General features: G+C 40.4%; 2 protein-coding genes and 1 long non-coding RNA gene across 4 annotated transcripts in view; 1 reads left to right on the top strand and 2 right to left on the bottom strand.

Annotated features, from left to right (window-relative positions):
* The window catches only part of PKD2 (polycystin 2, transient receptor potential cation channel), a 47,245-nt gene extending 46,321 nt beyond the window's left edge, over nt 1–924 (bottom strand). The window contains exon 1 of the mRNA XM_060011958.1: nt 183–924. Coding sequence (XP_059867941.1) covers nt 183–795 — 613 coding nt within the window. The 5' untranslated portion in view covers nt 796–924. The remainder of the gene's footprint in view (nt 1–182) is intronic.
* Nucleotides 925–1,385: 461 nt separating this feature from the next.
* LOC132425725 (uncharacterized) overlaps nt 1,386–27,490 on the top strand; it is a 211,695-nt gene continuing 185,590 nt past the window's right edge. Inside the window, exons 1-2 of the long non-coding RNA XR_011246458.1 lie at nt 1,386–1,644; nt 1,865–2,034. This is a non-coding gene — a long non-coding RNA (uncharacterized lncRNA). The remainder of the gene's footprint in view (nt 1,645–1,864; nt 2,035–27,490) is intronic.
* Nucleotides 18,952–26,869, bottom strand: SPP1 (secreted phosphoprotein 1). 2 transcript variants are annotated; one of them, XM_060011962.1, is made up of 7 exons: nt 26,722–26,868; nt 25,532–25,599; nt 25,381–25,419; nt 22,927–23,007; nt 22,599–22,637; nt 20,730–21,020; nt 18,952–19,776 (listed from the first exon to the last, which is right to left on the bottom strand). In XM_060011962.1, the coding sequence occupies exons 2-7, from the start codon at nt 25,583–25,585 to the stop codon at nt 19,375–19,377; spliced, it is 906 nt and encodes a 301-aa protein (XP_059867945.1). In that variant the 5' UTR covers nt 25,586–25,599; nt 26,722–26,868; the 3' UTR covers nt 18,952–19,374. The 2 variants fall into 2 exon arrangements, with proteins under 2 accessions (XP_059867945.1, XP_059867946.1); XM_060011963.1 differs by lacking the exon at nt 22,599–22,637 and having other exon boundaries at nt 26,722–26,869.

The following is a 27,490-nucleotide window of genomic DNA, read 5'->3' as shown; positions in this document are numbered from 1 at the left end:
TTCCGTGCTGGGTACCGGAAATAGAACGGAATTAGCAGAGGTGCGGAAGACGCTTCTTAGGGAGGCGGGGACGCAATGGGAACGCGAGCGGGAGCCCTGGAGAGCTGCCCTCCGCGGGCGATGGCTCTGGCGGCGCCCGCACTTCTGGTTTGTGCATCAGCCGCCGAGGGTCGCGCTCTTACCTCGCAGCCCGCGAACCAGCCTCTCGGCCCAGGCCACTCGCGGCAGCTGCCCGTCCAGGGGGAGGTGGCGATGCAGCGGGTCCCCGCCGCCGCCGCCGCCGCCAGCCGGGCTGGGGCTCGGCGGGCCCTGGTCCTCTCGCTGGCGCCGCCTCCCGTTCGGAGGGCCCGCGCCGTGGTAGCCCCCCAGCCCCCTGCCCCTGGCGCACACAGAGCTCACAGCTGAGGAGGCGACCGACCTCCGGCTGCCCGGGCGCCACTCTACGTCCATCTCCACCACCATTCCCCCTTCTTCTCCCTCCACCTCCTCTTCCTCCTCCTCCTCCTCGGCCTCGAAGCCCGGGTTGTCGCGGCTCCACGCCTGCCGCGAGCACGACGAGAGCGGAGGAGATGGGGAAGCCGAGGCTCCGGCCGGGGGGTCCCGCGCGGCCGCCTGCCGGATGCGCTCCATCTCGATCTCCAGGCCCCTCTGCTCGCGGAGGCCGCCCGGGCCGGCGAAGCCGGCGCCCGCGGCCCGCCCGCCCGCCATCAGCCGGCCCGGGCCCGCCGCTCGGGGCGCCGGCGTCCGCTTCGCGTCCCCGGGCTGCTGCGGCTGCACGCGGCTCGAGTTCACCATCGTGGTCACTGGCGCCCGGCGCGCCGTCGCCCCATGCCGCGCTCGGCGCTGTCCGCCGCAGGAGCCATGTTCCTTTCTTCCCGGGGCCCGCCGCCTCCTGCTCTCCGCCCCCGAGCTCCCCAGAGTCCCGCGTCCCTCGCCCGCCCCCTCGGCCCGCCTCCCCCCGCCTCGCCTCGCCTCTCCTCGCCTCGCCCAGCGGCCGCGGCGCGCTGCAGGGGGAGGCGCGAGGCAGCCGCCCCCGCGGCCGGCGCGCTGGGCGAGCGGCGCCTGGGCCCGTGTCCCAAGTGCAGCCGGGGCCCGGGCGTCCCCATTGCGTTCGGGTGGGAGGGCTTCCGGAGTTGGCACTGCCTGCGTCACCCAGAGTGGTGCTTGGGTCCCTGCTAGCCGCCAGCCACTTCTGCCTCGGTTGACCGCGGTGCAGGGAGCGAGGGAAACCCCTTTGTGCGACGGCGTGAACAAGCGAGATCCGGCCCGAGCCGGTCTGCAGCAGGGTCAAAGGTCGTTCCTCCGTTTGAAAACTACCAGCAAACTCCTAACAGAGCCCTATCGCTGACTTCCTTGGCCTTTGGCGCGCTCACCCCCCGCCCCAATCCAGCAGCTTTTTGGAGGGTTTGCTGACTCTGGTTGGCTCCTCTGTCCACGCGTTGCGGGGACCCCGAGGATTCGGCCGCGGGGCTCTTGGATCGCTGATGCTCCGCAGAGCTCGACCGCCCCCTTCCCACCGTCTCCCCGTCTGTGAGTCACGGAATCCCGCCTCAGGCCGCAGGTCCAGAGCTTTATTCCCGCTCTCCGGAGCACATCCAGCTGGACGCTCTGCAGTTGTCTCAAACTTCACCCATCCCAAGGGAGGTTTGTTATCTTTTCCCTTCTTCTTTTAAGCCTGCTTCACCTCCTGTATCCCCAGTTGAGAGCTGAGGCATCGTCACTCCCCAAAGTACACTTCACGATAACCTCATCTGTCTGCTCTTCGCCTCCAACACCTCATTTCCCCCAAATTGTGTTACTTTTGCCCCACAAAGGTCTCTCTGATTAGGACCTCTGTTATTCATTCCCCTTGTCAATGATTTAGTCCAGGGCCCTTACGACTTGTTTTATGCTGCGTTGGAACAATGGATCTGTCAACTCCACCATCATTTTTCACTTCTGGGTACCCGCTGTTTCCAAATTGGGTTCGCAACCAAACCTGCTCATGTCGCATTGATGCTTAGACACCCGTGGAGGCTTCTGACAGCTTAAAAGGTAAAAATTTAATTTATGTAGTTTGGCTTGGTAAATTTTCATAATCTGCTGCTATATTTTTTTTTGCTAGGGCTGTCGTAACAAAGTACCACAGACTGGGTGTCTCAAACGACAGACGTTTATTTTCTCACAGTTCTAGAGGCTGGAAGTCTAAGGTCAAGGTGTTGGCAGGGTTGGTTTCTTCTGAGGTCTCCGTCCTTGACTTGTAGGTGGCCGTCTTCGCCCTGTGTCTTCACATGGTCGTCCCTCTGTATGTGTCTATGCCTCAATTTCCTCTTCTGAGGACACCAGCCAGATTGGATTAGGGCCCACTCTAATGATCGCATTTTAACTTAATTACCTTTTAAAAGACCCAGTCTCCAAATACAGTCACATTCTGAGGTACTCTGGTTGGAGGGGTTAGGGTTAGACTTCAACACGGGAATTTCTGAGGGGGACACAATTCAGCCCATTACAGCTCCCAACCTGCTTTTCCAGCATGGTTTCCCACCTGTGCAGCACGCTTTGCTGCTTCCCTGTGCCCTCACAGCATGCTGCTCGTATTTAGGTAATCACGGCCACCCATCACCTAATCCTGCAGTTTATCTATTCAGGTATCTGTGTCCTTCACTTAACTATGAGCTTCTCAAGGGCGGGGCTGATGCAGTCCATCCAGTCTCCTTCAGAAGACATTTCCTGCACACTGAATTAGGAGCTGGCATGCAGAGCACAGTATGACACAGCCCCTGCTCTCAAGAGGAGACAGACAAATAAACCGGCAATAACTGTCCTGGGTGAGGGCTGTGATGCCTGTCGTCTGAGGAGCCTCTACAGGTGCCGGTGCCCCTAACAGAGCGCTGCCAGATTGCATCTTCAAAGGATTCCCAACAGACACCTGGCCGGAGGAGAGCCAGGCCTGAGAAAAAAGAGCAGAATCTCAGCCCAAGTGTTCTGCTGGAGAATAGGTCTAGTTTAGTATTCTTAAAACATGATTCTTGACATCAGTGTGACACTTGTTAAAAATACACATTCCACGTCCCCACTCCAACCTTATGGATTCAGAAACTGCAGGATTTCAGGCCTGAAATTCTGAATCTTCTCTGAGGATTCTGGAGCATCCTAAGTTTGAGAAGCACCCACATGGTCCACATGCGTGGGGTTTCATGAAACATTTCCCTCGGGTTCCTAGCGCTTCATTGTCACCAGTGGTGCCCTCTTCTGCAATCCCAGGCCTAGAAGAAACTTCAGTGGTCTTTGAGTCAGACTAACTCTTGGTCTTGTGCCTGCACTGTGCTACTTCTGAACCCTGGTTCAGTTCCTGCGCTGCCACTTCCTAGCTGTGTGACCTTGGGCAAGTGGCTTTACCTCGTTGTGCCGGAAAATGGAAATAATAATAGTGTTCGCCTCACGGGGTTGTTGTGAAGATTAGGTGAATTAATACATGTAAGGCATGGGGAACACTTCCTGGCACACGGTAAATGCTCAAGTGTTAGCGTTATGAGCTCTTATAGCTTACTTAGGATAAGTGTTTTCATCTATTAGAATTGCATATTTGGAAGTCTTTGTCCTAACCAGACTATGAGCTTCTTGAGGATGGACACTCCATGACCAAGACAGAGGATCCCATAACAAATATTTATTGAGCACCTAGTAGGAGCCAGGCACAACGCCAGGACAGAGTGCAAGCAATGACACTAGTGAAAAGCCCCGCCATTAAAGAGCTTGCATTCCCCGCGGATTGGTTGGGGAAATGAATGAATCTAGTCAGGTACAGTCATTTTAAGGCACACAGCTAGACCTCTGGCTATGACAGGGGTTCCTAATTCTTCTTGTAGAGGTCTTTTTAACTTTCGCATACCACCACTTCTCCTGCAGGCTCCAAGGGCCCTTGGAATAGCTTATGCCCACTTGAAGCTATTATGTTCCCTGCTCAAAATGCTGGTTTTAGTTTTGTGATGTTTGTCTCCCAAGGATATTTTGATTTTCCAGAGTTCAAGGTTTAGAAGACAATAGACTTCTGCTTGTTCATTTCTTGTTTGTTCTTCCTGTTTGCTGCTAGCAGGCCTAGAGTCCAGAGACATAAGGAGACTGAATGGAGAAACAATAATATCAAGGAATGATAAACAAATTAATTCAAGTGCTGTCCATGTATTCAGTGCAAATTCTGTGCATTTACTATACATAGTAAATAACATTATTATTTTAGTCAGAATATGCAAAACAAAATACTCTTTGGACACATCCTTCAGGGAGTTATAATCTCAAGGGAGAGATACACACACTGAGTAAATAACAATAGACGGGAGAATATGATTTAGTGTCAAGTCAGTAGTGAAGGTTTTCAGCATGGGAGGGGTTGAGAGGAGAGACTGCCCATCCTCAGGCTGGCGTGGGAAGCGCAGGTAGGCAGGCCAGATCGTGGAAGGCCTCAGATGCGTCGTTAGGAGTACAGACTTTATTCTGTAATTGATGATAATAACATGCCCCCTTTCTGTAGTGTCAACTATTTAAATCAAAATCTGAAATATTCTTTCTAAAACTATACCCCGTCCCTCAAAGAATACAGATTGATTGAAAACGTGTCCGCACATACATAGTTCAGATTTAGATGTGTGCTTACCTGAAACTCAAATCACAAATCGTTGAAAGAAATACGCTTTTTTAAAATGCACAGCGATATTTGTGTAATATGACTTAGATAGTATTTGATCCACAGCGTCTTTAAATCCTACACTGTAGGAGTTTCTCTACTAATTTCAGTCTTAGACTTCATAAACCCTTCCCCAGCTGTCCAGTATATTTCCTGCTCAAATATTTATTTATTCATTCTTTCTGGCTGACCAATATTCTCTTTCCTGCTTTTACCTTGACTCTTTTTGCCCCTTCAGAGCTCCTAGCTTTTGCTCAAGCAGGCCCTGAGGTTGTAAATTTCTCTCCCTTCCCACAGAATTCCTTCCTTTAGTACCCATCGTAAAACTCTATTTCTCATAAGAAGTTATCCCTTATTAAATAAGTGAGATACACAAACCTATTTTTCTTCATCTGGTTGCTACATCCTATTGCCATATTACAAATTTCAGTAATCTATAGGGCCTGAAATACTGTGTGGGATAGATAATGTAGATTGGATACTATTTGGTTTTGTTTCATCTGTGTGGTCGATTCTTCTGGGGACACACTTATAAAACCTCACCTATTAGTGTTAGTGCCACTGAGGACCTTCAGAGAAGTCATTTAAAAGGCGACTAGGCTAATTTAATACTTAGCATTCTCTACACCTCTGACTTCTGTACTTTAGAATTGCCTGTTTGTTTCCTGTTTTGCTTTTATTTTCCAATCTGAACTGATGAAGCAGATGCAAGCTGAAGTACCCATTGGTCCCACAGATTCCACCTTCAAAAGGAAATCCAAAAGGAGCCTCTGGTATGTGCGGTGTTGCTTAGCAACCCACCCAAACAAACACGTTTCTCTCTCAATTTTTTTCTCAGCCCTTATTTATTCAAGAACATTGTAAAATAAGTTTTTAATCACTTGACATCTGAAATCAGAAGAAAATTTGGTGTTTGGGGCTTTATAAGAACTGCCAACCATGCTAAAATGTTTACTTTATTTCTCACTTTACTGCTCTAATAATGCAAGGCTGGGATTTGTGGTATTCCTCTAAATGTCTGGAGTTTGGTTTGGATATACCCCTGCTTCTGCGGGGGTAACCTTGGAGCCATCGTTGGTTGGCACTGTGATTTTTGATGATCTAATCTCCCTCAGTTTTCTTCTCTGAATAATATGGTTAAATACCAACCTTACAAATTCCTGCAGAATTTTCGTTGAAGACATAATGAGGGAATATTAATAAATTCATCAAACACATATAGAATATCCACTAGACGCCAGGTACCATGTGGAATTCTGGCGAGGCAAAGATAAGACATGACTCCGACCTTCAAGGGGATCAAGTCTTACATGTCAACAATGCCACTTACACCGTAAATTAATATAATATTGTAAATTAACAATACCTCAGTAAAAAACAAAAACAAAAAAGGGTGCCTGGAAACATTTTTACATCACTCCCAAGCTCTCTTCTACATTGAAAAGACTTATGAATCTTTCTAGACTCAGGCATCATTTCCTTTTGGAAACTTCCTTAGCCACAAGCCTGGCCCCCCTGCTTGAATTTTTTTTTCTTGTTTTTTTTTAACTTTTTATTTTATACTGGAGTATAGTTGATTAACAATGTTGTGTTCGTTTCAGGTATACAGCAAAGTGATTCAGTTATACATATACATGTATCTGTTCTTTTTCAAATTCCTTTCCCATTTAGGTTGTTACATAATATTGAGCAGAGTTCCCTGTCCCATACAATAGGTCTTTGTTAGTTATCCATTTTACATATCTCCCTGCTTGAATTTACTTGCCATCTACCTTGCAAACCTTTATCACAGCATTTACCACCTTATATTGAAAATGTCTGTTAACATAGTCTTCCTGAGTAGGACTGTAAAGTCCTGGAGAGCGGAGACCCTGCCTCATTTAGTTTGTAGTTCAGCAGCCCAGCAACCATTTCCCTTTCTTATTATAACGGTAATCAGTTTTTCTCGGGAAACAATCCTCTCCGTTCTGAGTCCCTGAGTGCCTCAGGTGTGGCTGACACCACTGCTAAGCTCCCAAGTGGTGGGTGTGGATCTCAGGCTTGGCCAACCAGCGTATCATGTCCCCTTGACACCTGGGAATGGTATTTAAGAACAGGCATGGGAGCTGGTTCTATCCAATGGAAATCAGAACAGATTTTGTTTTGTTTTGAATTCTTGGAAAAGAAAAGCTTTTCTTCCCACCAGATTTGGAGTTGTAAGGATGTAAGTCTAGACAAGCTGGCAGCCAAAATGTTTATGCTAGAGGAATAATGGAACAATATATATACATGAAAATATGTATAATGTGAAGACTGGAAGAATACCAAAATGGAATTAGTGATAATGTTTGAGTGGCCATGCTATTCAAGAACATTGTAAAATACATTTTTATAATTTGCCATATTCTAGTTTTGTCAGATGCAGATATATGTCTTTAGCCACATTCAAAAGAATTTTGAAGAATATAGGGCCAAGAATAGAGCTCTTTGGAATATTGTGTGAGGCTTTTCTCTTTACCAACTCAAACTTATTCATTATTACCATTTGGGTGTAGTTATTCAAAAATTTTGAATACAACTCTACTTTTACTAGCCCAGATTTCCAAAAGGATGTCAGAATTTTTTCCAAAGCCTTTCGATGCCAACATGGGTGATGCTTACAGCTTTCCCAGATCTACCAGACTTTACAGAATGTCTGCTTTATAACCACCTAGCATAATCTTAGATATGATTAGGGTGCAAAAGAAGTTGTCTTTGCCTTCAAGGCCTGTATAATTAGCTTGCAAATACAAGCTATACACAGATAAAGCAATTACCCGGTGAGTGCTGTATGGTTGCTGGGAAGGTTTCTATTGTTGTTGTTTTTGTTGTTATTGTTTTGGAGTCTAGCTCCTAGGTGAGTCCTAGGAGATGGAGAATATGACCAGGTTCTGATGACATCATTTGAGCCTCTGAAACCAGCACTAATTGAAGTTAGATCTAACCGTGGACTTCGATAGCCAAGAATTTCTTTTTTGCTTAATTTAAGTTTGGGTTTCTGTCTCTTGCAACTGGAGTAGTACTAACTAATAGATTTGAATAGAAGTGGATCATACAGACTGGTAAGAGTTGTGTCAATGATATGCATAAGATGCTATATGAACACACAATTGGGCCCTCTCATCTGAGCTAAGTGGGCTCAATAGGGCATATAGGGTGGCTAGTAGGCTAACCCACTCTGCAAGCGTTAAGAGATTAGAGATTTGGGGGATGCCGAACCACACTTTTCTTTCTTAGTGTCTTTGACATCTTTACTATAAATACTATTCCAAAGGACCTTTTAAAGATGTCTTTTCATTCTTATAGTATTTTTTAATAGCATAAGTTCATAATTTTGATAATGTCCAATTTGTGAATTTTTTCTTCGGATTGTACCTTTGGTATCATATTTAAGAAATCTTTGCTTCACTTAAGGTCATGAACATTTTCTCCCATATTTTCTTCTAGAAGATTTATAATTTCAGGTTTTACATTTCAGCACATAATCCATTTAAAGATAACTTTTGTTTATGGTGTGAGGTATGAATAGAGGGTTGTTGTTTGTTTTTTTTTTGCATATGGATATCCAATCGTTGCAGCACTATTAGTTGAAAAGACTATCCTTTCTCTACCGAATCACCTTTGCACCATTATTGAGAATCAATTGACCGTATATGAGTGTTTATTTCTAGATGATCTGTTCTGTTCTTTTGATTTATGTGCTTAACCTTTTAGTAATACCTTCCTGCTTTGGTTACAGTAGCTTCCCTCACTCTTCCTCACAGGCTATATAAGGGCTTTTAAATTTGTAAATTTTGATGGTTTAATTGTATTGAATGACTCTTTCTAGTTCCAGTCCCTACTTTGGTATGACCCAAAAGGGCTGTTGCTCATCAGTTGATCATAGAGCATTAGTGAGCTATGTTGGGTTTCTGTCTGAATGATATTTTGAAATTACTTACAAATGTAAATTTTCATGTCAATCATCAATTCTTTAAATGAATCAAGCAATTATTTTATTAATTCATCAATGTTTGTTCAGTAGCCTTTGACTCTTCTTCTGAAAGATAAGGACATTAGCAAATGTATACTGTCCACAAACAAACACTTTTTAAAATTAACAATAACTTTTATGTAGCCAAAGTCTATAAACTTTCATTTTTAACCTAAAATAATAAAGATAATATTTACTTTATACATTTAAGTGTATTCAGTACTCATTACCAGTACTTTTTTTTTTTTTTTTGCGGTACGCAGGCCTCTCACTGCTGTGGCCTCTTCTATTGCGGAGCACAGGCTGCAGACGCGCAGTCTCAGCGGCCATGGCTCACGGGCCCAGCCGCTCCGCGGCACGTGGGATCCTCCCAGACCGGGGTACGAACCCGTGTCCCCTGCATCGGCAGGCGGACTCTCAACCACTGTGCCACCAGGAAAGCTTCTACCAGTACTTTTTAAATATGAGTTCCCTTTCCTTGAGTTCATTCTCTCTATTTAGTTTTTTGGGATAGATTTTTTATCAAGCAGTTCTTTTTTTGTTGTTTTTTTAAGGCGGACGCATTAAAGCTTCATTGTTCCCAGAATACGTACAAAATTGAGAATGCCTTTCCGTTGCCATAAACATAAAACAAATGGGCTGGGCACAATATTTTTGGCTCAATCTTTTTTTTCCTGTTTGCAGGATTCTGGAAACATTTCTCCACCTTCCTCTGTCATTAAATGTTGCTGTGGAGAAGTAAGAGGTCTGATTAAACCCACATTTTTTTTTCTCTCAGCCCTAGCAGGTGACTTGATTTTTCTTTCCAAAAGTTACCTGTTTAGTGAGTTTTTTTAAAGAGTACACATTTGGGTCGATCATTCTGCATAATTGTTTTTCTGGGAAATACTGTACAGGTTTAATCAGTAAATTAAAATTTTCATTTATTTTAGGAAAGCTTTCTACTTTTATAATTTTGAAATATTCTGTTTCATTTGTTTTGTTCCCTTAATCCAAGGGTACCAATAATGCATATGTTGGAGCTACTGTTTCATTTCTGTATTATCCTCTTTCTAATGGTTTCTGTCATTTTCTGGTTTTGTTTTTAATAGGATTTTTACAAATCATGTCCCCCACGTTACTGTACTTTTCGTATTTTCGTAGTTTTAAATGTGGCTTTCATTTCCCTAATTATTTATTTTAAATCCTTAATTCCTTTCACGAATTATGCCAGCTCCCTTTTCATTTCCGCATGGTCATATATTTTATTTGATCTTTTTCATTCTTTTTTTTAAAGTTAAAATTATTTTTAAAGGATTTCTGTTCCTGGCCCTGAGGGAGCAACAGAAACATATTTACCCACTTACCTTAAACAAATAAGAAACTAGTCCAAATTTATGATGAATGGTTTCAAACATTGGACAATGGACAGTGATGAATAGTAATCCTTGAAAGAAGATAAACAAACAACGTGAGTCCTATGGTTTCTCCAGTAATTCCCTAGAGAGTGATTCCTGGCTGCTGTGCAGTCTCCCTTAGTTGAGAAGACAGAGTAAGTTGAGAATTTGGGGAAGCCAAGGTGGATGGAATTCACAGAGTACCAGAGAGGAGAGAGCCACACAGAGAGAGAGCTCCAGAGATCTCCAGGGTGTTGCCCTTGAGTCTTCAAAGCATTTGAAGAATCTGCCTGAGGCAAGAGGAAGAATTACCAGAAAGGAGCAGGTGGAAAAATTTTTGATGCTCTCATAGAGGGGGAATATTTTAAATTCTTCAAACATCCAAAGCAGAGAAACCTTGCTATACATGGGGTGTTGAGTAGAAACCTCAGAAGGGTAATGCCTCAGTAGTGAGGCTGAATTAGCCTAGAATAAAAGCTTGTTTGTTCTGTATAACTTTTGGTCAAAATAGTCTGTTGAGTATGTCATCTATTTCCTAAGTGAATCTAAGTGATATGTTAAAATTTTTCACTTTATTATATTCTTTCCCCCTTATTTAAAGACTTTGCTTTAGATCAGTTTTAGTTTCACAACAAAGTTGAGAAGAAAATACAAAGATCTGCCTCCACATATGCATAGCTTCCCCTATTACCAGCATCCTGGTCAGAGTGGTACATTTATTACAATTGATGAGCCTATATTGACACAATATTACCACTTAAAATCTATAGTTTATATTAGCGTTCATTTTTGGCGTTGTACATTCTACGGTTTTGGACAAATATATAATGACATAGCCATTATTATAGTGTATACGGAATAGTTTCTCTGCGGTAAAAATTCTCTGAGCTGCGCTTATTCATCCCTCCCTCACCCCCTAGCTCCCAGCAACCACTGATCTTTTTACTGTCTGCATAGTTTTACTTTTCCCAGAATGTCCTCTAGTGGAGTCATACAGTACGTAGCCTTTTCAGATTGACTTCTTTCACTTAGTAGTATGCTTTAGCGTTTTCTCCATGTCTTTTCATGGACTGAGAGCTCATTCCTTTTCAGTGCTGCATAAAATTCTGTTGTCTGGATATACAACAGTTTATTTAGCCATTCACCTACTGATACCTTGGTTGCTTCCAAGTTTTGGCAATAATGAATAAAGTTGCTATAAACATCCATGTGCAGGTTTTTGTGTGGTTATGTTTTCAACTCTTCTGGGTAAATTGCTGTATCCTGTGGTAAGAGTATGTTTAGTTTTGTGAGAAGCTACCAAACTGTCTTCCAAAGTGGCTGTATCATTTTGCATCCCCACCAGCAGTGATCCTTGCCAGGATTTGATGTCGTCCGTGTACTGCATTTTGGCCATTCTAATAGGTGTGTAGTGTTATCTCACTGTTTTAACTTACATTTCCCGGACGACATATGATGTGGAGGTTTTTTATATGCTTATTTGGTAAAGTGTCTGTTAAGGTCTTTGGTCCATTTTTTAACCGTGTTGTTTATCTTCCTATTGTTGAGTTTTAAGAATTCTTTTTATGTTTTGGATAACAAGTCTTTTATCAAATGTGTCTTTTAAAATATTTTCTCCCAGTCTGTAGCTTGTCTTCTCATTCTTTTGACATTGTCATTTGCAGAGCAGAACTTTTACATTTTAATGAAGTCCAGCTTACAAATTCTTTCTTTCACGGATCACACCTTTGGTATCTTATCTAAGAAGTCATCATCATACCCAAGGTCATCTAGGTTTTCCTATTATTATGTTTTCATCAGTTATTTATTGTGATTGTAATAGTTTTTGCTATGTAACATTTTGTCTCCCTGTTATTTGGCGTGTAATGGTTCATAATAGTTAAATCTTTATTGGACCTTTAACAGTATAGAATAGACTCATAGCTACATTGCACGCTATTTGCTTTTTAATTCTACTTCTTTGACAGTACTATTGCAATTCTTTTTAAAAATTTTAATCTGTTTATAAGGGAAACACATAAAACAAAGAGAAACAAAAACGTTGTAGGATTTATTATTGTTATTATTTTTATCATTATCAGAATCTGTCTTTGAACAGAGGGGCTTCATCTATTTACATTTATTTTTTCCAGCATTATTGCGATATGATTTACAAATAAAAATTGTACATAATTGGGTGGTATGATGCGATTTTTTAAAATGTTGTACAATATGGTGATTTAATATACATATTTATTGTGAAATTATTATCATAATCAAGTTAATTAACAAATCCATTACTTCACATAATTACCTTGTGTAACTATGTATGTGTGTGTATCATGATGAGAACACTTAAGACCTACTCTCTTCGCAAATTTCAAGTAAATGCAGTATTATTAACTATAATCACCATGCTGTGCATTAGATTTCCAGAACTTATTCACCTTATTACTGAAAGTTTGTACCCTTGAACCAACATCTTCTCATTTCCACCGCACCCCAGCCAGCCCTGGAAATGACTGGTTCTATGAGTTTGAATTTTTTAGAGTCCACGTATAGTTGAGATCCTACAGTATTTGTCTTTCTGTGTCTGACTTATTTCACTTAGCGTAATGTCCCCTGGGTTCATCCATATCATTGCAGACAGCGTGATTGCCTTGTTTTTTAATGACTGAATAATATTCCATTGTGTGTGTGTGCGCATATATATATATATATATATATATATATATACGCGCACACACACCACGTTGTCTTTATCCATTCATCTGTTGATGGACTTATGTAGTTTCCGTATCTTGGCTGTCGTGAATAATGATGCAATGAACGTGGGAATGCAGATATCTGTTTGTGATATACTGATCTCATTTCGTTTCGATATATATCCAGAAGTGGATTGTTGGCTCATACAGCAGTTCTATTTTTAATTTTTTAGGAACCTCCATACTGTTTTTCATAAAGGCTGTGCCAGTTTACATTTCCACCAACACTGTATAATGCACTGTATGATGCATTTTGAGTTAATTTTTGTGTATGGTATAAGATAAGGGTCTAATTTCATTCTTTTGCGTGTGGACATCCAGTTTTCCCAGCATTGTTTTCTGAAGAGATTATCCTTTCCCTATTGAGTATTCTTGGTGCCCTTGTCAAAGATCTGTTGACCATATATTTATTTCTCAGCTCCCAGTTCTGTTCCATTGGTCTGTGTGTCTTTTTATGCCAGTACCATAAAATAGTTTGAAATCAGGAAGTGATGCCTACAGCTTTGCTTTTCTTTCTCAAGATTGCTTTGAGAGGTTTTGCTAGATGTATCTGTAAATACTTCATTGTACGTCTCTTAAGAATAAAGCCTGATCCACTTTCATAAACATAATGCAATGATCACACCTAAGAAAACTATTAATAATTCCATAATATGATCTAACGTACTGTGTATATTCAAATTGCCATAATTGTTCCTCAAAAGTGTTGTGTAGTTTATTTCTTTCTTAATCCAGGAGTCAAAGTTCCTGTTTTGCCCTTGGTTATACCTGTTTAAGCTTTTAATCTAGTATCCTCCCTCACCTACTCCCTCCTTTTTCTCTCATCCCATTGACTTCTTTTGTAGTACTGAAAGATTTAGAAAAGGACAATACACTCAGGATGCTCAGTTAATTTGAAGGTCAGACAAACAATGAATCATCTTTTAGTATCATATGCCCCTTGCTTACACTAGAAGATGATTTGTTGTCTTTCTGAAATTCAAATTTAAGTGAGTGTCCTGTATTTTATATGGCAGCCCTACTTTTCAGAAACTTGAAGTCTGTTGCATTACAGAGTAGCTCAATTTCTAGATTTGTTTGTTTTCTTCTGATTTGAATCGGTTAAACATTTTTTACAAAAGCATTTCATAGGCGATGGTGCGTCTTCTTATTGTGTCACATTAGAAGGTACATATCTAATAGTCCCATTAGTGAGGCTGTTTGATTACTGGATGAAGAGGGCGACTACTAAATCTCTTTAGTTAAAAGCATCTTCTTCCTTTGGAATTAGTAATTAGTTGAGTGGTGTTCTGAGACCAGGTGAATATCCTGTTCCCCATAACCTTCTGTGCAATGATTTTAACATTCATTAGGGATCATTTCCTGAATCAATACTACACTGTGGGTTGCAAAATGATTTTGCAATTTTATTATTTCTCCTACATTTATTGTAAGTTGGCATTCATCTGCAAAGAGGATCTTTCTTTTATGCTCTCTCTTATACTATCACTATATACTAATGGAATTAAGAAATCCAGTTTGTTATTATCTGTTACTGCCATTATTCTTTTTACTCTCAAATTACTCCAGTTTTGGCCAATGGAAGTTCCCTTCAAGTCTGCTCTTTGGTCCCCCGTATATGATTCCATTTTGTCTTTGAATGCTTTCTTGCTTTCTATTATTAAAGAGGCTTCCCAGGCTTAATTTTTAACTCATTTTGCCCAAGACCATGAATAAGCCTTTTCCTCAAAGAGCCTGCGACAGCTATCAGTTTACTGCTGCTCTTCTCAGGGTCCATTGCCTCTGTGCCACTTTGTGATACTGGAGTTGGATCCTGTAAGCGTGTTTCCTTTGCCAGCTGGCACAATGGCAAGCTTTGTCAGCAGAGGGCACTGGAAGGACGCTGCGGGGAACAGGCTGCCTGGGCTGGTGGGAGTCCTCATCCTCTCTTTTTGCTCCTAAAGGACAGGTGCTGTGACGTGCTTGCAGAGCATCCAGTACAGCTCACTCTCCAGCTGGTTTCGCCGGCATCCCGGCGGGCAGTTCCCTGCTCAGTCCTGTACCATCAAGTTTCCTGCTTGCCAGCCTCAGTTTACTGGCAGTCCGGTGGGAAGTGCCCTGTTTGGCGACTTCAGCCCACCAGCTATGGACCAGGTCTGGCCCAGGATGACACCGCAAACTGCTCTGTCATCCCCTGGGCTGCAGCTATCTCAGTTTGGGGGAGACTGCCTCTCTCTCTCCAAATCATTCCTTATTTGAGTACTCTCAATCCTATGGTATCGTTAAGGTTTTTTTTTTTTTAATCTCCTATGCTTAACCCCCTGTTTCTAGTTAATAATTCTTTACGTTAAATTTTCCCTGTTTAAATTACTGGTGTGTTTCTTGTCTTCTCACTGAACCTTGACGGATACAGTACAGAGGATGGTCTTTAATGGTACCACCATTCAAAAATGCAGTTTCAGGATTATCTTGGTCGTACCTTTGGATTTGAGTACACTGCTGAGCCACTTGCCGATGGGAAATGGGGTGCTTATGTCTGATGACACACCACAACACAATGAATACAGCTATCGCCTACGGCTGATTGTGATGAAGTGTCAACAAAAGCAAGTACGTTGGAAGCCCAGTGCACTTGACTAATGATGACAACAGGATGGTGGTATCTTGGTCTGTTTGGGCTACTGCAGACTGGGTGCCTTATAAACACCATTTCGTTGTAACAGTTCTGGAGGCTGGAAAGTCCAAGATCAAAGTATCAGTAGATTTGGTGTCTAATGAGGACTTGCTTTTTGGTTCGCTCTATTTGCTGGTACCACAGTGTTTTTATCAGAGAGGCTTTAGAGTCTGATTGAATATTTGTTAGGGCTAATCCTCCCTTATTGCTTTTATTTTTCAGGATTTTCCTTCATATTGTTGTATGTTTATTTTCCCATATGAACTGTAGAATTAGCTTGCATCGCTCCAGGGGGGAAAAATTTACTTTTATTTTATTTAGAATCACATTGCATTTATATATTATTGAGGGAGAATTGACATCTTTATGATGTTGAATTTTCCTATATGAGAACAAACAATGTTTTTCTATTTAAGGCCTCTTTTTTGTCCTATGGGAGTGTTTCACAGTTTTCCAAAACAGTCTTGGCACATTTCCTGTTAAGTATTTTGTCTTTTATTTTGTTTGTTTCTATATTAAATGACATTATACCTTTCGAATGGTCACTGTTAGTACTTTTTCTATTTATGTTCTTAGCTAAATTTTATACCATACTATATTTCAGAACTGGTTAGTTTTATTTTTAGCACTGATTCTCTGTTTTCTAGGTGTTGTGTTATATAATCTACATAAAGATATAAATGAATTATTTCTCAATTCTTATGCATCTAAATGTTTATTATTATTAGCTTATATCTCCAAACCTACGTTATATAGTGGCGGAGAGAGAGGACATACTTGCTTCGTCCTTGATCTTAACGGGAATGCCTGTAATGTTTCTTCATTAGGTATGGTGCAGGTTTGGGGCTGAGATATAATATATTTCATCATGTCAAGGAAGTGTCCCTTAATTTTTATTTTATTTTTATGAAACTATGAATGAGTGTTGAAATTTGTCAAGGGCTGTGTTACACTTTATTATTTGTTCACGATTCTTTTTTCCCTTCCTCGTTCATGATTCACTGTGTGAGGACTGTACTTAACCTGCACGTTGATATTGGGTTTGATCATATGACTTGCTCTGTCTTTAATTTTTTTTTTTTTTTTTTTGCGGTACGCGGGCCTCTCACTGTTGTGGCCTCTCCCGTTGCGGAGCACAGGCTCGGGACGCGCAGGCTCAGCGGCCATGGCTCACGGGCCCAGCCGCTCCGTGGCACGTGGGATCTTCCCCGACCGGGACACGAACCCGTGTCACCTGCATCGGCAGGCGGACTCTCAACCACTGCGCCACCAGGGAAGCCCTGTCTTCAATTTTTTTAACTGAAGTATAGTTGATTTACAATGTTTCAGGTGTATGGCAAGATGATTCAGTTATATATATATATGTATATGTGTATATATATGTATATATATATGTTCTTTTTCAGATTCTTTTCCTTTATAGGTTATTACAAGATATTGAATACAGTTCCCTATACTATAGAGTAAGTCCTTGTTGTTTATCTGTTATATAATGTGTATCTGCTAATCCCAAATTCCTAATTTAGCCCTCCCCCCCTTTCCCCTTTGGTAACCATAAGTTTGTTTTCTACGTGTATGACTTGCTTTGAACAAAGGGGTTTGATCAAAAGTGACAGTGTGTCAGTTCTAAGCCCAAAGCATCATAAGTTTCTGCTCACCTGTCTTCTGTTCCTGCCTCTACCATCAGAAAGACAGACATGCCCTGGATAGTTGATCCTAGATAGAGAGACGTATGGAGCAGACCTGAATCCGTCCTGCAGCCTGAAGTACAACCCCTGCAAACCCACAGACTGTTGAAGGAGAAAAAGAAAAATATTTGATGTCCTAAGCTACTTAGATATTGAGGGTGTTTGTTACTCATTATTTTCACAGGAATAGCTGACTGATACAAATTCTTTGTTATCATCTATAAGTCTAATCATATGATATCTTTCTCCCTAGATCTAACTATATGGTGAATTATAGGAATGAATTTACCAATATTGAAGCATCATTGTTTGGGTATAAATCCCCCTTGATTATGATGCCTTCTTTAAACTTGATTTTAGATTCTGTTTATTTAGAATTTTTCCACTGCTACTTATGAGGGAGACTGATTTATACGTACGTGTGTGTGTGTGTGTGTGTGTGTGTGTGTGTGTGTGTGTACATTTGCAATCATTACCAGGTCTGAGTGTCAAAGTAATACTTGTTTCATAAAGATCACTTGAGAGTTTTCTTTTTCTGCTACAATTTAAATGGTATTAGGGTTATCTGGTCTTTGAAGTTTTGATAAAATTCCACTGTAAAGTCATTTGGGTCTAATTTTTATAGTTAGTTCTTTGATAACTTTTTGTCTTTCCACTATAGAAGTTTGTCTATTTGTCTTTTCTATGATTAGCAAAGTTAATTTTGGTAAATTGTATCTTCCTAGGAAATAATCTAATTCATCTAGGTTTTCCGTTTAACTTGGACTGAGTTGTGCAAAATATTATAAGTTGCTTCTGATTTGTAAAACTTCCTCACGTCCTTGGTTATCTCCTTGTTTTTATTTCTTATTTGTGCTTTCTACCCTTCTTCCTTTATTGGGTTAGCTAGTGGTTTATCTGTGGTGCTGATTTTTTTTTTTTTAACAAAGAACCAGCATTTTGATATATTAATTTCTACTATTTTTTCTGTTCCCTATTACTTTTAACTTTATTATATCCTTCCCTGTGGTTTCTTTTGCTTTACTTTGTTGCTCTTTTCTAAGTTTTAAGATGGCAACTCAGTATCCTTATTTTCATCCTTTTATTGTTGCTGCAAGAGTTTAAGGCTATGGATTTTCTGGGATCACTGGTTTAACGGTACTCTAGTGAGTTATGTTTTCATTAGAACTATTTTTTAGAAATTCTGCAATTAAAAAATTTTCCCTTTTGTCCCAAGAGTTGTTTAATAGAGAAGTTCTAGATTTCCAATGAGATTTCTAGCTTTAAGAAGAGCAGAGGAGCAAGGTATAGAAATAAGGCCCTTGCTCCACTTCAGGTTTCCAGAACTTTTAGTTTTGAATGAAGTTGAAAATTTTGATTATTAGCTTTTAGGTTTTTTCCAGTACAAAGGGACTATTTGTTTATTATCTACAAGGGATCAGAATAGCTATGGGACTTACCAAGTTGTAATCCAAGGGCAAGGAAGCATAAATTCACTGCGAAAATGAATGGAGAATGGTAAAAACCAATAAAATTGATTTGTGATTGCATCTAAGCTTTCATTAGCTTTGACATAAGCTTTGTGAAAATTAGAAAAAGTTTGCTCTCACTCAGTGGAAGTGGCCTACAGAGCCCTGCATGGTTGGAGGAGTTCTGGCTGAATATCAACCTCCACTTGACTCCTGTTTCCTTGACTGGGAACTTTAGCTCAGCCAAGGGCTGTATGTTTGATCCAGAAGGTCTTAGATTGCTGTCTACTAAGTCCAGCACATTAATTAAAATGATGACATGTATTAATTGCCAGGCAACTGTAGGGAATCAAATAAGAAATGCAATTGACACCACCAAACTCTCATTACATTCGAGATATAAGATTTATTCACACCAACAAAAATAATCACAACAAAATATAAACTAATTTAAAAAACAAAAGATCATAGTGACATGAAATTTTATATTCTCAAGTGTGTAAAAGGTTTTTTTTGCTTCTACATAAACTTCTTTTCATAAAAGGGTAGCAAACATTAAAATGCAATGATGGTTTGCATTTCTTATATGGAAAGAACATAGGCTAAACCCTGAAGCTTTTAGTGTGCAAGGGTGTTACCATCAAGTCACACACTAAACTAATGATCAAAACCATGATCTGTTTCCAGATCCACACACACATATATTCACCAACTAAGCAGAGAAATAAGCATTTCGTATTCTGTCCCACTCTGCTATAATGTATTTTTTCTTTTTACTAAAAGCAAAGTAGGAAACTGTATTTTTCTCCTTTTAATTGACCTCAGAAGAGGCACTATCCAATTCATGAGAAACACGAAGTTTCAGGTGTTTGTCTTCTTCACTCTTAAGGTCTGGGACTAGCTTGTCTTCGCGGCTATGGAATTCTTGGCTGTGGAATTCATGGCTGACTTTGGAATTATCCTGACTCTCAATCACATCGGAATGCTCATAGCTGTCATCCTCGGCCTTCAGCTTGAATTCTTTGGAATGCTCACGGCTGTGGGTTTCCATACTGCGGTCATCCGGCTGACTCGTCTCCTGACTGTCCTTCCCACGGCTGTCCCAGTCAGAAGCCCTGTGGAGGCGCTGGGCAACCAGGATGGCCTTGGGTGCATCACCCACCTCCTCGCTCTCCACGTGTGACGTGACGTCCTCCTCTGTGGCATCTGGATACTGAATCACAGAACAAACGGGAGAAGAATTCAATAAACAGCCAGAGATGGGAACACTGTAATTTTCTTCTGCTTTTTAACTTTCAGGCCAAGGTATTCTCTAACAATGTCTAAATTTGGCTGAAGCAAAAAAATAATACTAGCATGTTACTTTTTTTCAAACTAAGTCCTTTCATTACGTCATCTCCTTTAGTTTAATAGGTACATCAATTTTGTATGAGAGGAAACCCATGAGGAAGGTCTCATTATCTGTTTTACATAAAGGGAAAATGAAGCGAAAGTTAAAAGTAAAGGAACTCGTACACGGCAGGGCTATGTGCTAAATCCAGATCCTTTTTTAATTTAAAAAAGTGAATAGAGGGCTTCCCCAGAGGCGCAGTGGTGAAGAGTCTGCCTGCCAGTGCAGGGGACACGGGTTCGAGCCCTGGGCAGGGAAGATCCCACATGCCGTGGAGCAACTAAGCCCGTGCGCCACAACTACGGAGCCTGCACCCTAGAGCCCGCGAGCCACAACTACTGAGCCCCTGCGCCACAACTACTGAAGCCCACGTGCCTAGAGCCCGTGCTCCGCAACAAGAGAAGCCACTGCAATGAGAAGCCTGCACTGCAACGAAGAGTAGCCCCTGCTCGCCGCAACTAGAGAAAGCCTATGCGCAGCACCAAAGACCTGACACAGCCAAAAATAAATCAATTTAAAAAATAAATAAAAAATCAAATAGAATAAGTGCTTTATAACCAGGATTTGGAAAAATAGCATTGTGATTGAGAGACAAAATTAGGGAGAAATTATGTGGACTTTAATACAAAAACCAATAAGTGGGAAAAGGTTTTGTATTCAATGATCATAAAGTAATAATCCTTGCTGAATGAATGAACAAGTGAGCATGCAGACCCTTGTTCCCTAGAATTGGGCTCTACTCATAACCACCTCATGTGTCTTGTTCAAGGATTTACCTGGACTTCAGATCTGCGGAACATCTTTTTCGACCTCAGTCCGTAAGCCACACTATCACCTCGGCCTTCGTATGTGTCTCGGGTCGGGACAGGTGGAGTGAAGACGTAGGTTGCTGGAACGTCAGTGGGAAAATCAGTGACCACTTCATCAGATTCATCAGAATGGTGAGACTCGTCGGAATGGTCAGTGTCACTGGAGTCACTTGCGTCAGTGTCCTGGCTGTCTCCATCCTCTTCGTCATCCACAGTGTCTGTGTGCTCAGGGCTTTCATTGGACTTACTCGGGAGGGTCTAAAAATCAAGATGATCGGAAAAATTGGTGTCAAGGTTTTTATTTTCCTTTAGCCTTTACGGCGCCTTAGTCTTTTACTATCTTTATTTAGTTTCAGAATCTTTTAAGTCTTTATTGAATTTGTTACAATATTGCTTCTGTTTTATGTTTTGGTGTTTTGGCCATGAGGCACGTGGGACCCCAGCTCCCTGACCAGGGATTGAACCCGTACCCCCTGCCCTGGAAGGCGAAGTCTTAACCTCCAGACTGCCAGGGAAGTCCCAGTTTCAGAATCTTTGTATTCACAACAAAGCACTCAATGGCTTTTAAGAGCTAAAGTGAGCATCTTCCAATTTCCCTTTTAACACAAGGATAAATGGAATCCTATACTGAGTCATTTTTCTAGCTTTTTCATAAACATTATTTTCAAGCCAAATGTATGAGTTATAAATTTATATCGATAACATGTTTTTCCTTGATCATTTTAGACACTATTTAATTTACCAAATTCAATGATGCGGTAAATACAGGTACATAATTGTGAGATTGTTTTTTTCTATGACAGTTCTCAGGAGATCAGAGCATCCATGTATTAATGCTCACCCCAAACCTAAAACTCCTCCCTATTAGCCTGGATAATCAAAAGGCGACCGTGTTATCCATGTGTACAAACTGCAGCTCAATTAACCAGTTAATGTCTATTACACTTCTGATTGCAAATATATTGGGTCATTTATCTAACTTTCCTTATTAGAAATTCTTAGCATCTTCAAATAGAATCTTAAGGAAAACAAATTTAAGTTATCCCTTTGCTTAGCAAATATATTACTAATTCCAATAAAAAGAATAGTTATTAAATAAACCATTATGTTAGCAACAGAAACGTTCCTGGAGTCAAAGTCTTGGCTTTGGTAGGCATTAATTAGATGCTTACCAGATATTAGATGACAGCAACAAAATATCTTAAATAAATTGCAAGAGGCTTAGTATTTCAAACAACAGACATTAGTAAACATTTCCTGCCACACTAAACTTATTTGAAACCTGGTATTTCTGACATTTAGTAAACACTTGTGTTTTTTGTTGGCAAGTTTTAGACAGGAAAATTTTTTTTCTTTCTTTTTTTTTTTTATGGTTGGCTGAGCTCATGTTAGGAAGGGAGGGTGGGTCTCAAGATGGTGGGTCTCCAGGTTTTGAGGAGAAAGTTCCTAGTTCCTATTGTTCCCTTGGATGGTGGTGGCAGAGTCACTCAGAGAAATGAGACAGATATGAATCGGGCTACCAGGAGCCCGTCCCATAATATTTCTCCCATACCCGCACCTCCACTCCACTAAGTAAAGGCTCTACTTCCACCATCCCTGACCTAGAGCCCACCATACTGTTGGCTCAGTATAATCAGGTCTGCAGAAAGTTCAAGGCTTTGGGTAGGGGTGTGATGCGCCCCTGGAATTTCAGGCCAGTGGATAGACAGGGCATTTACTGGAGAATTTTAATGGAATTTTGCCAGAATTGAACCCAGGCAATGTCACCAGGAGAAAGAGTTGCTTCCTTAGTTCCTCCAAGACATGGGGGACCTTGGATTCAAAGTGGAACCTCACCTCTTGCTTGTTATCAGTTTCCTCAGAGGACACAGTATTCTGAAGAAAGAAGGGTATAAATCAGTGTACATCATACTCTCTTAACTTTTTTATTCAAAAAGTTAGCCTTTCCATACAAAGCAGGTCTTAGTTTTTAGCCTCATTGGTGGACGACTTAAGCGGGAAGACAACGTGACAGATCAATTGGTGTCCCAAGTTCACCTTTACCAACAGGCAGGAAGGATCCACTTAACAAGCCCAAGTGGCCTGCTCGGTGGCTGTTTTTTGTGGTGGTGGTTCTTTAACTGTGAGAATTTTAATATTTAGAATTAATCAAAATTAAAAATACCTGTGGTTCTAGGAAAGTCTGCTTCTGAGATGGGTCAGGCTTTAGCCACGTGGCTACAGCATCTGGGTATTTGTTGTAAAGCTACAAAAAAGAGTTGCGTATTTGTCATTATTAAGGAAAAGAAACAGGGATCTCTAAGTGATAAGCTGAAAAAAACAACTCTACTTCCCCGATCTTGATGGATAAGCATAATATGCTTATTATAATATGCTTATTATAATATGCTTATTCAGTCACCTGGAGCCTGAGCTCTATCTTTCATAATTTATTCTTTCTGGTAGAGTCGTTTAACAAACCCTTACGTAGCACTTACTGTGAGGCAGACACACTTTCAAAGTAATTTACAAATACTCATTCATTTAATCCTGGGAGAGGTATCAGTATGATTACTCCCATTTTACAGATCAGGAGAAACCCAGCCACGATGAAGTTAAGTGGTAGTAAGTGGCAGAGCCGGGGCTCAAATCCAGTGGCTCTTCACATTGATGGTACACTGTGCTTTTCTGTACGTTTGTTAGCAGAAATTCCTCTCAGATGAAATACAGCTAAAGCAGAGGGGCCCTTAATTTGTGTTGATCTTCCTTGTTTCCTGTCTCTGCGGAACAAGGAGAAACTCTCTAAGGCTGTGCTGTCCAGTATGCCATTCTCTAGCCATGAAGCACATGGCTATTCAAATTTAAGTTAATTAAAAAAAAATTAGTTCCTCGGTTGCACTAGAGCGTTCAATAGTCACACGTGTCTAGTGGCTACCTTAGTGGGCGGGGCAGAAATATATCAACACCATTGCATGAAAGTTCTATTGCTTTAAGGTGCCAAAGACGTGAATGGAATGGCCTTTACTTAGCCAAGTCATTTATCTGGAAAATGATAGTAATATGCTAATGCAGAGGAGTGGAAATTGCTCTGAATAAGTGTCATCTGGTGGGCTGTACGGCCCAGGGCGATCACTTCAGGTCTCTGTCATGGAGAAGAGTTACCCTGGGGGTTCCAAGAATTCCTTCACAGCCACAAAGGAGGAGAAGTGCAGGAAGGAAACCAGTCAGTAGCACTTTGGGTTTCCCCATGGTTGGCTCTAACCAGAGGAGCTTCGTATTGGGCTTCTGTGACAGTTTTTGCTGAAAGAATGGGTTCCTTGACTGAAAAATGTGAAAACGACTAGTCTAGATGAGTTCAAAGTTTCCCTCTTTTTTTTCTTTAAAATATATATATTTATATAAATATTATACAGATAAATGTTATGATTGATTACATTTAATATACATATTTATTCTGATGATACCTGTAATACAGGCTTTATCTGTATTTATAAGATAAATTTATAATTTTTAAAAAGTAATATGAAGAACAAATAGATAAGAAAAACAAACTAAAATCCCAGTAGTCATATCGCTCATAGATAACCGGTGTTCATCTTCAGGGGTGTCTCTTTATAGACTTTCCATATTTCCTACTAGCTCTAGATTTCTAGGCTTCTAGAAGGTTGAGCTCTTCACTTATCTCCTAAATAACACTTAACCACTTATACAGCCGTGGCTTCATGTGCCGTATTTTATTCTATTAAAAAGGCACTAATTCTTGCCTCAAAAAGTGTGATCACTATTTTCTCTGGAAATGTTACTTTTCTGGCTTAGTGCTGTGATTCAATACTTGTGTTCTTAAATCACCTGGAAAACAGACACACTTACTTCTACCCACTTGCACACCCAAACACAAGCAGCAATACTTCTCCTAACATCTTCATTAAGCAATCTAATTGCGGTGACCCCAGGCAGCTCTATAGTGGCCTTTATTCTGTTTATCTGGAATTGAACTCTGTGTGCCTTTTTGTCCAAGCTCCTTGGGACAATGCCCGTTTGTTGTTTGGCTGGCATGCTTTCACCCTGTGGAGGGGCAGGTACATCTACGGTGCTGGTTGAATAATTATAATAAAGAATTTGATTTGGTCTTATCTTTGTCTAGAAAAATGTGATCTAACGTCATCGGATGAGCACAATAGATACAAACGGCATAAACAGACTTTCTCTTTATAATGGGCTTCTTAGCAAATATCTTAGGAGATATTGTGAGTATTATGGTTATGCCAACTCTCCAATATGTGAGGTGAATTTTAAACTTAGCTTGCCACTAAGTAAAGCAAAAGATGGAATTTTTTACTTCTACAACAGTATGTTGACTCATGGAAACAAAAAGTCACACAACTTCACAGAACTCATTTTACATAAATGATAGACCTAGAGCATCATTTTATTATATTAAAAAATCTAGTTTGGTTTTAAGAGACTAAAAGCAGTTCTGTGCTTGGTACTGGCCTAGAACCATAGCAGGCACTCAATAAATACTTATAAGTTATTTTGTTTGACTATGAAAATAAGTAAAATTGCCATACATTTGTAGTACATCTTCCAGCAGTTGCAAAAATAATTTAACTATATGATAAACCTAAAAGATGCTCACCTGCTTTTCCTCAGAGCTGCCAGAATCAGTCTGTTTAACCTTTGAAACAGAGAAGGTGAAGAGAGATTACAGTGTGAACATGTTCGTAGCACCTTGAAACACACAATTCATTTATTTTGAGGAATTTTCTTTAAGATTCAGCTGTACTCACTGGAAGGGCGGAGGCGATGCCCAAGAGGCAGAAGCAAATCACTGCAATTCTCATCGTAATCAATGTTCCTGCAAAATATTTTGTAAGAAATACTTGATCTTTTCCTAGGTTAAAACAGTGATGCTTTTTTAGGCTACCACATTACAAAATCGTCACAAATAAATATATATTTTCTGTAGAAATACTCTCTACTTCTTAGAGGAAAATTTTCTTCTTAATATTATGATCTTTTGAGTTAGTATTTGTAATGCCACCTCCTCTATTCTCCATCTTTTCCTATTAGGCAAGGAGAGAGGAATTTTACAAGTCTATATTTATTCAACTTTAAAATTTAGAGTTTCAGAGATTATGCCGTTGCTACCTCATGTCACCAGCCATCTAAACCTAAAAACAGATCAACAGTAATTGAGTTCAAGTAATAAGCTGGAATGGGAATATTTATTTTTTAGAGAAGAAAAACACAAAGAGAAAGAGAGAAAATAAAGCTGTGAGAGAAACTTGCTTTCTCCATTTTCCAGCATGCATTTCAAATGCGATTTTCAACTTAAATTATTTAAAAGGTGTTACTTAGGTGAAATGAAGCTATCTCTAAAGTTAATAATTTAAGTAAGGTATTCTAGAAATTTGAAACAAGAAAGAAAAACACTGAAAACAGTCAACAGCTTTCCTATTTGTAAGTCTAAATAGTGTCATACAGGTATTTTGGATAAATGTTAATAGCTAAATACAGAGGTAAAAATATTCAGAAAGGTTTTTTTCCTTGAAAACAGGATAAGTCAGATCATTAAATAATTAACATTATCATTTGTTTACATTAGCACTAAAAATCATTTTCCTTTTAAATTGTCTCCACAATCATCTATCCATTTAAAATGATGTAGATATAATCATTCCAAAGGGGCATAGACATTTCCTTTTTTTTTTCTGATGGCAAGAAGCAGTTTCAGTTCTTTTGAGGATGGCGTGGAAATATTTTTAAGTTTTCTATTCGACTGTCTTTCAAAATAGCCGGCCGCCTTTCCTGCAGGAGATCTGCCCCGGATCTGGCATGCTTATTCCAAAGACTAGGACCGTTTAAGTCTGATTAACACCTTTTACTGTTAAACCATTTTCCTTACGGCTTGACCTTCCCCATGAAATGAAACAGTGCATACACAGGCCAGCAAGCAAGTAGCAAACTGCAGCCTTACCTTGGTCAGCGGCAGCTAAGAAGAGCCCGGTCCCAGGCGGTGCTGATGCTGTGCTCAGGGCTGCACTCTGGGCTCTTCCTCTCCCTGCTGTTGACAACCAGGACGTCTCAGAATTTAAAGGCTGCTCCAGACATTCTCCACCAACACAGGGGGTGGAGAGATGTGTCATGAGGTTTTTTGCCACTGCCCAACCCACTTGCTCCTACACTTCCCCCTCTGGTTTTGTGGTTACAAAACAAACACATGCACACACACATACACACACACACACAAACTACTCTGCAGTTAAAACATTACTTATGCACAATATCATTAACTAGCTTTTTCGTTTATAGGATTGGCTCTCAGCGTCCTGGAAGGGCATCGAGGGGGTCCCATAAAAAGGGAGGGAGGGAAATGACTAGTTCTTACAAAGGCTCTATAATTTCTGAATTAGAATAAAAATAGAATCTAAATCAGTCTTAAATAAAATTAAATAGAATGGATTTTTGTTTCTTTTGGTTTAAATAACAGATGAAGGTAATATATGCAACCAAATTTGCCTCACAATTATACTTATTTAAGAGCTATCAGGCTATTGTTCAGATACATACAAAGAATTCAGAAACCCTTCCTCCATTTTTACTTAAGCTCTGTTTTGTGATTTCAGGTGTTTAGCAGCCTGTCATTTAAACAAATGGCATTAGTAACATTAAAATCCACGTTCACGCTCATTAAATTGGATTTACATTGACCTTTCAAGGACGTGGATTTTTGTTGCTGTGTTTGA

The sequence above is a fragment of the Delphinus delphis genome, chromosome 5 (assembly GCF_949987515.2).
Source record: "Delphinus delphis chromosome 5, mDelDel1.2, whole genome shotgun sequence".
Taxonomy (NCBI): Eukaryota; Metazoa; Chordata; class Mammalia; order Artiodactyla; family Delphinidae; genus Delphinus; species Delphinus delphis.
This window is presented reverse-complemented; position numbering and strand designations above follow the sequence as displayed.